This window comes from Pterocles gutturalis, unplaced genomic scaffold (assembly GCF_000699245.1).
Source record: "Pterocles gutturalis isolate BGI_N339 unplaced genomic scaffold, ASM69924v1 scaffold30775, whole genome shotgun sequence".
Lineage (NCBI taxonomy): Eukaryota > Metazoa > Chordata > Aves > Pterocliformes > Pteroclidae > Pterocles > Pterocles gutturalis.
Genome location: NW_010146807.1, coordinates 4,990 through 13,358, shown reverse-complemented (window position 1 = coordinate 13,358; position 8,369 = coordinate 4,990). Strand labels below are relative to the sequence as shown.

Genomic DNA, 8,369 nt, shown 5'->3' with positions numbered 1-8,369 from the left:
TGGAACACAGTGCACATATGAATCTGTTTACTTGTGTAAAGAATTTGTATACCTGACCAGAGGGACTCGAACCGTGTGGAACCAATAGCCATGCTCTTATGTGTAAATACTAAGAAGGCTATTTTAATGTGTCAAGGCTTCTGTCATTAACGATAACAACATGATGACGTGTCAGAATAGCCGTACTGTCGTCAGAGTTGCCTGTGTAGCCAACCAGTTATGGCTTAAGTACTCTTAGATCTGATTATAGAGACACATGTTAATTTAAATATGTAAATACTGCTTAAGGCAACTTGAATAATAGGATTCATCCTCCTTCCCCTTCCTCCTCCCCTTCCCCTAAGAAAAAAGTCAACTGGAAAAGCTGCTGCACTGTTCTGTACCTCTGCGTTGCTAGGCTTTCTACAGTGAAGCAACCTATGTCAGACTTTATCAGGCTTATTGTTAAGGCAAAGCTCAACAGAAGCTGCTATGAGAATCCATAAGTGAGAGGGAGAATAACCTAATTTTCAACTCTTTTCCACTCCAATCCAAAAACTGGTAAGCCACGTAAAAAATTTTGTTGGGCTACAGATTGCTGGTACTTCATCTTACTGATATTTCTCAGCATTCTTACAGTCTTTGGTTGGTTTGATAGGATGTGGAATTTGAAACTGTTTTCCAGATCTTTCTCCTGCTTGCTGCAGCCTGAGACATTATCACGTGACCCTCTTGGTGCAAGAGCCATTGGTCTCCATAATAAATCAAGCAGTGTTCCTTCCCCTTCCTTATTGATCACAGCACTCTTTGGGGAGTTAATTGTACAGAAAATGGTCTTAAGCTGTTGAATGCTTTTGGGGTAGTAACAACGAAGAGGGTGGAAAGCTCTATGGTGTAGTTGAGGAAAAGTTACTTACCAGTACAATTCAAGGCTGCTGTTTCGTGTTCCACAAGCTGAAGAATGACATAGCATAAAGAATGTAAATTTTTTTTCTGCTTTTTACCCTAAATGTAGTCCCTTTCTGTAACAAAAGTTGATTGGTGCACATTAAGGTCAACTTCCTCTCTGTTTATTAATACTTGCAGAGCTGTTGCGCAGCCACTGGTACCTGTATTGGGGAAACATAGCATACAAGCAAGAACCTTACAGCCTCAGTGGCGAAAATTTTTTCATGTCAGAGACCGAGAACTCTTGCAGTCGTTTATGTCATCCCGTCTTCTCCAGACAGAAGATACCAAAAAACTGCAATCAAAGATCTCTTCATCTTATTGATAAAGCTACTAATAAGGCAAAATGTCTGTCAACGTCAACCGCAGTGTTTCAGATCAGTTCTATCGCTACAAAATGCCCCGTCTGATTGCCAAGGTAACTAGCTAACTATTCATGGTAAGTAGGTAGTGTTTCAAACAAAACTTCCTCTCTTCAGAGAGGAGGAAGAGAGGTGTGAGGTCATTAGCAAGTCAGAGGGCAAGGAGGACATATGCTCTTTTATGTCCACACTAAGTGTGCGTCAGCTGAAAAGACGCTTCAAAGCAAAACTGATATAGTGAAATGGGGAATACACACTGGGTTTGGCTTTTGACGTCATTAATCTTAAAACACTTTTTTTCTTTAGGTGGAGGGCAAAGGAAATGGAATAAAGACAGTTATAGTCAACATGGTTGACGTTGCAAAGGCGCTTAATCGGCCTCCAACGTGTAAGTAGTCTGGAGTGACACAGCAGTTTTTTTAAATACTTCTGTGTTTGAAGTGGTAGTGTTAACTGGCTAGTAAATCATTAATACAATTCTTTCAAAATTTGTAAGAAAGAAGTGTGATTATCTCAGGATAAAGTAGTTACAAGAAAGAAGCAATGGTGTATTTACTTGCTGTTTAAAAAATCGCAGTGAAGATACGAGAGCAGTCGTGGTTATTATACTTTCTTTACAGATCCTACCAAATTTTTTGGTTGTGAGCTGGGAGCACAGACCCAGTTTGATGTTAAGAATGACCGTTACATTGTCAATGGATCTCATGAGGCGAATAAGCTGCAAGACATGTTGGATGGATTCATTAAAAAATTTGTTCTCTGTCCTGAGTGTGAGAATCCTGAAACTGATCTGGTGAGTGCTCTGTCACTACTAATGGTAGCGCTATGGAAACACTTCATTAGATGTTTGTGGAAGTGGTGCAAAGTTAATAGCTGACTTGAATATCTAGAAGATAAAATCTAGTATGCACACATGCACAAACATGGACCCCTTGGGAAGTTTTACATTTATAAAAGTATAAAACTTCTGAGCTAAATTGCTCCTTCTAAACTTTCTGTGTTGCAGTTGCTGTAGAGTATTTAAATCTCTGTCTTAATTCTGTGAAGATGATAATGTGAAAATCAGGGTTAGGCTTTAATGCATAATTGTTCTGTAAGTGGTATGTTAACCAAAGGCTGTTCTTTTTTACAGCATGTCAATCCTAAGAAACAAACTATAGGTAATTCTTGCAAAGCCTGTGGCTATCGAGGCATGCTTGACACAAACCATAAACTCTGCACGTTCATTCTCAAAAACCCACCTGGTAAGTGTGTTTCCTTATTTGGTGGGGGTAGAGGGAACTTTTCCAGTGTGAGTGCTGTTAATGAAGTAGGAAAACAAGTAGCTGTCATCTAATTAAAGTGTAAGAAGGCTCCAGCATACTCACAGAGTTTGTTTGTGGGTCAGGATGAAGTAGCTGTGTTCATACTTTTAATATGAGCAGTCTCTTCCCTTGTTATCCTGTATCATTCCTGAGTAGAAGTATTTGTGAAGAGTTGGGTTTGCTTATACAGGATACAACTTAGGAGGAGGAGTAGTTTGCAGGAGCTCATGGCAGTTCTGTGTTTAAGTCAGAGTGAAGTAAAAGCACTGTAGTAAATGCTAACTGTAATGTACTTGTTCTATGCAAGCAACACTCTGTAGTAAGCATCTAGTTGCCTGCTGCAATTTAAGCTTGCTAGAATAGAAAAGTCTAACCTATTCCGGGGGTCTCTGCTTTGTGAGGTCACCTGTTATATAGACTTGGACAACTTCAGGTCTTGATGAGAAGCAAGACTTTCACTGGAACCAGGGGTTTCCCTAGCAGATGTGTATCTGCCCTGAATGTATGTGGGGATAGGTACGACACATAAGTTACTGCTAATAAAAGCATGTGAACCCACTTGGGGATTTGGCAAAGGTGCAGTAGTGCAGGGGCTTCAGCTTTCCTTTAGTTCATTGAATAAAACGTTAACATTCACTTGCAGAAAGCGGTGAAACTGGTACAGGAAAGAAAGACAAGGAAAAGAAGAACAGAAAAGGCAAGGACAAAGAGAATGGTTCTGTGTCCAGCAATGAGACACTTCCACCCCCACCACCAGAGGAGATTACTCCTCCACAGGTTGTGGTAAGTAGAAGGGGAAGTGGGGAGATGGGGATGTGTGTTGTCTTGCTCTGATGCAAAATTTAAGTCACCAGTATTCTTTGCAAGTCAACAGAGTGATGAAACTGCACTGCACTTAAGTAACCCTGCAAATACTCTGGCTGCAAACTCAAGTCTACGTTCCATTACTTCTTTCCTACATCTGCTCTTTCTCCATTATATTTGAGTTCTAAATCATGGTGTAACCCTTTCTTTAGGGGAAAAATCAAAAGTACATGTTCATAAAACTGCTCTCAAATTAGTATGTACAACACTTGTGTATTGCAACAGTTGTAGTACCATGGTATGAACCTGTTGGTTTGGTCTTGGTTTTGAGGAGGAAGATGATGATGATGACTGGGGTGAAGACACAACAGAAGAAGCGCAGAGGCGTAGAATGGATGAAATCAGTGACCATGCAAAGAACCTCACACTTAGTGAAGACCTGGAAAGAACAGTGGAGGAGAGAGTCAACTTACTATTTGATTTTGTGAAGGTGAGTATTCTCTTGGTTGTTTGCTTGGTAGTCACTCTGCTGCAGTTGTATAAAATGTTGGCAAGGAGACTGCGTGCAAGCTATTTAAGCTTCTGCCAAAGTACTGGTTCCCCCAGTGGTGGGGAGGGAAGCAGTGCAATAAAGCTACTGAGGTCTGTGTCAGTGCTCTAAAACATTTCTATCTCTTCCTCTCTGTAGAAAAAGAAGGAAGAAGGTGTCATAGATACTTCTGACAAAGATATTGTAGCAGAAGCAGAGAGACTGGATGTAAAGCCTATGGGCCCGCTAGTTCTCACTGAAGTCCTTTTTGATGAAAGGATTCGTGAACAGATACGGAAATACAGGCGTCACTTCCTTCGTGTAAGCAGTCTCTTCTTCTGCATTTGGTGTAAAAATTGTTGGGTTGGCTTCTTGCAGCAACTACTTGACCAGTTCTGGATTGCTTGGTACTGTGGGGAAGACAACTTCTTGCAGCTTTTTGTTTTTAAACCCCTCCTTAACTAGGGAGAACTGTGGGAGGGATAGTATGAACTGTTGTAAATTCTGTTTTACTGAACAGAGTTGAGAACAGAAGCAGCGGCTCTTTGGAGAGGAAAAAAGCTAATTTAAAGTAAAAACAAATGTTTTTTCTTTTATTGCAATTCTAGTTCTGCCACAACAACAAGAAAGCTCAGAGGTACCTTCTCCATGGCTTTGAGTGCGTGGTAGCCATGCATCAGTCTCAACTTCTTTCTAAAATACCACATATTTTGAAGGAAATGTACGATGCAGATCTTCTGGAAGAAGAAGTCATCCTTGGCTGGGCAGAAAAGGTAAGGGGTAATATTTCATGTGCTATACCTGCTAAGTACCTGAATTTAGTGTATTGCATCTGTTTTCTCCATTAGCTTCTTGTGCACATGTCCTCAAACAACTAATCTGAGATAAGTTACTACCTGGGAGAAACGTCCCTTTCAAAAATGGGTCATTCAAGGCAGTAGGGTTAGGTTAGAGTTCAAAGTTGGGCTGTTTCTCTATTTGGGTGTGATCTGATGGAAACTCTTCAGTGTTAAAGCAAAGTCTGTGTACTTCTGTCTTTCAGGCCTCAAAGAAATATGTTTCAAAGGAGCTTGCCAAAGAAATCCATGTCAAAGCAGAACCATTTATTAAATGGCTAAAGGAAGCTGAAGAAGAATCTTCCGGTAATGAAGAAGAGGATGAAGATGAAAACATAGAGGTAGGAAAGGCTCACTTACTGTGAACAGCTCTGAAGTTGTGCCATTCTGCATGCTTAGGTCTTGTACTTTGATGTGCTATAAAATACACCTGTATTACTGTGCATGTTTGGAACAGGAGGAACACCTCATTTCTAATGCTTTGTCAGAGCCTTTTTTCTACCCATAGTCATTTGTCTATCTAAGATGGTTTTTGTAACAGTACAGGTGCATCTTAATAGCCAAAGACAATCATTGTGTAACAGCACAGTCTCTTGCACAGTAGTTTTTCATGTAGTGGAAGACTGACAAGCAGTATTGTGCAAAAAGCCTCATGTTTTAGAGTTAAGTGTGTGTGTTTGTTAGAAGAACTGATTAAAGAACCATTTTCCTCACAGTTCAGGCCTAGATAAAATCTACCCCCCAGCTGACTAGAGCTGGGATTTTTTGGCATGTGGGCTTTCTGTTTTCTCCTCCCACTAGTACCTACTCTTCTTCCTGAATAGAAGATCCTCCTGCCTACAAACAACACCTCTACTTTCTGAAGACAGATGTTAAGGTGTAGTTGAAGTTTGAGAATGCCTGAGTTTAGGTTACCTGTGCAATATTTATTGTTGCACTGGAAGGTGGTGCATTTGAGAACATGGAGCAGCACGTGAAGCAGTGCACAGCAATAGACAGGAGGGCTGTCGAGGGGGTGGATGTTGCAACTCCTAATGTTAAAGTTGTTATTCTGCTGGTTAAGGACAACAGGTGCTGTAGTAAAACTAAGTGTTTTGTCTCCACAGGTGGTGTACTCTACAACTGCCAGTGTACCTAAAGTTGAAACTGTGAAGCCTGCAAACAATAAAGACGATGATATCGATATTGATGCCATTTAAAGTGATGCAACGTAGCTTCCAGCATAATAATGCAAACTTCCCTGCATTTTCTGCCAGAAGTGTGACTTGTATGTGCACAAGCTGAAATGGCTTAACATCCTGCTACTCTTTGTACTCTAAAATATACCTTTTTACTGTGACTGGTCTCGTGTAACTAAGCCTAATACCAAGGAGTCAGCACATCGGTGAACTGATCTAGTTTGCAACTGGCATGTTCTATTTTGTTGTTCTAACTTGTGTTGGACACATACTTGGAGCACATTTATACAGTTGTGGAAATAAAGGATTTGGTTTTGGTCAATCTTCATTTGTGACTCTGAACTCCCTTATTTCTTCTCCAAGTAAGTATTTACACAATTTGGTGAAACAGGCAAGGTTTGAGACAAAAAATGACAAAAATATCTTGAATGAGGGGAAAAAAAGGAAGCAACCTTAGCTTAAAGGCTGCTGCAGCAGTGGAGATTTGAAACCTGGGCAAGAAGCAGGTGTTGGGTGATCTACAGCATACAGATGCCAGCTTCTTACAACAGAAGACAACTGGATTCTGATCTTTGCAGGCTTTTTTTAGCAAAAACTTCCTCAGTTGTTAAGAGTTAAGGAAGTTGGGGTTTTGGGGTTTTTTTTGGGTTTTTTCTTTGAGGCTTTCAACAGCTCCATTAAATAACAGGTTTCAGTGCTCTGACTAGAGCTGAGAGAACCAGTACCTCTGCACTGCCACTGACCTGTGGCCACACACGCTGCACTGTCCACACAGAGGAAATCGGCACCCAGCCCTGTCAAATGGGGGGTGGGCAGAAGAGAGCATGATCTGGTGCATGGGAGCCCTGGAAGCTGACCTGCATAGATCCTGAATGCTGACACTGAGGTACCTTATTCCTTCTGAAACAATTCTTGCTCTTCACAGCCTTTTGCTGTGAATTAAGACCAAGAAAACCAAGACTGGCAAGAGAGGGACAATGGGTCTCTTCAGTATGAGATTCAGTATTACAGGTTTTTGAGAAATGAGGCTGTAGGGTACACAATGAGCTGCTTGTCACATTGTTTTAGCAAAACTTAAAATTGGATGAAGGAGAATTGTTTGCTGGTTACAGTAGTGGTGACTTGAGCAGCAGGTTTTCCTCTCCAGAACAGTGGTCTGTAAGTCTGTGAACTTGCTGTTGCATTGCAGGTAGCCCTGGCATCAGATTGTCACTTGATGCTAGCAGATGTGGCAAACAGCTTTAGAAAGATGGGATGAAGCCATGAAGCATTTGAAAGGGTTATTTTAGGTGGGTGTTCATTGCAGTAGTATAAAAACATGATTTTTAATTTAAATCCAGGTTTATTCCTGGCTGCTTTTTCTCCAAAAGAAAATTTGTTCTTTCTGTTTAAATTGGTTTGTATTTCAAAGGTAATTGTCAGTTTTTATGCTTGTTGGGAACCTGGAAGATGAGTTACTAGTCCCAGCATGACCTCTTGAAGATACCTTTCCTTCCTGGTGCAGGCACATACCTGCCTTGTGGAACAGTTGTGAGCAGCCATTACAGGCATTTGCCTGCCAGGCTGGAAGGTTGAGGTACTCTGGAAAAATCCCAGCTGAGTAGTGTAGCTGCTCGAGCTGATGATTTTTGCCTGGTACTTGCTGTAGAAACCTATAGGCAGGTTTTACTTCCTGTGGGTGTCAAGAGACTGGAATCTGTGGAACTTTTTTAAAGCAAAAGGCTAGAACTTCAGGGGTGGTGAGGGAAGGGTTAAAAACATTTTCTAGTTGGAAGCAGGGTTTCAGCCCTGGGCTTCTTGCTGGCTTGTATAAACAGGTTGGGTATTAGCAATACCTAGAAAATTAGATCATTAACCAGTATTTCCTAGTCATGTTGGTGACGAGAGTGTAAGATTTCCCTTCCTGAAATTGTACCTCCCTGGTAGTTGCCTATTGCAGTGGGAGATGGGTGCTTGTGCATCAGGCAAGTTCTCTGGGTAGGGGTTTGAGTTGGATTTGCATTTCTGAGTAGAATTCCTGCTTATGGAGGGAGTAACAGGAGCCCTTGCTCGTTCCCAGGAGTGTCACAGCTGCACTGCTGAGAAATGCTGTAGCCCCTTAGCAAACTGCACAGGAGTTCCTTGCAGCATGGGCAGTAATCAGTGGCCTGATTCTTAGTCACTGTAGGTCAGCATGGTTCACCAGAATAATCAGTTGCTCCATGCTGATGGTGTGCAGATGCGGCTTTGCAGATCCGGGTTGATGCCGTCTCTAGGATGTGACCGAAAGGTTTTTGTCTGAAGTATATGTTGCATGGTGTTGGCTGCTACCAGCTGTGACACAGTGAAGTTTCATTTAGAGCGGTTAGTTTTAGAGCTGACTGGATCATAGTTGCAGTCTGCCACCACAGGGGACAATCTCTTCCACCCTAAAGCCTAGTGACTAGCAA

The 8,369-nt window shown here is 41.6% G+C and overlaps 1 protein-coding gene across 1 annotated transcript; it reads left to right on the top strand.

Moving 5' to 3' along the window:
- The first annotated feature begins 201 nt into the window (after window positions 1-201).
- Window positions 202-6,268, top strand: EIF5 (eukaryotic translation initiation factor 5). Its single transcript, XM_010085877.1, has 11 exons — window positions 202-540; window positions 1,066-1,345; window positions 1,596-1,677; window positions 1,910-2,082; window positions 2,422-2,533; window positions 3,237-3,376; window positions 3,729-3,887; window positions 4,086-4,247; window positions 4,535-4,699; window positions 4,969-5,103; window positions 5,869-6,268. The coding sequence occupies exons 2-11, from the start codon at window positions 1,274-1,276 to the stop codon at window positions 5,959-5,961; spliced, it is 1,293 nt and encodes a 430-aa protein (XP_010084179.1). The 5' UTR covers window positions 202-540; window positions 1,066-1,273; the 3' UTR covers window positions 5,962-6,268.
- The last annotated feature ends 2,101 nt before the right edge of the window (window positions 6,269-8,369 follow it).

What these genes read in the sequence shown, in the direction of transcription:
- EIF5 (XM_010085877.1), top strand. Translation starts at nt 1,274, where the DNA reads ATGTCTGTCAACGTCAACCGCAGTGTTTCAGATCAGTTCTATCGCTAC. An exon ending in AGAATCCTGAAACTGATCTG is followed by an intron (nt 2,083 to 2,421) that starts GTGAGTGCTCTG and finishes TCTTTTTTACAG; the next exon opens with CATGTCAATCCTAAGAAACA. An exon ending in ACAGGCGTCACTTCCTTCGT is followed by an intron (nt 4,248 to 4,534) that starts GTAAGCAGTCTC and finishes TTGCAATTCTAG; the next exon opens with TTCTGCCACAACAACAAGAA.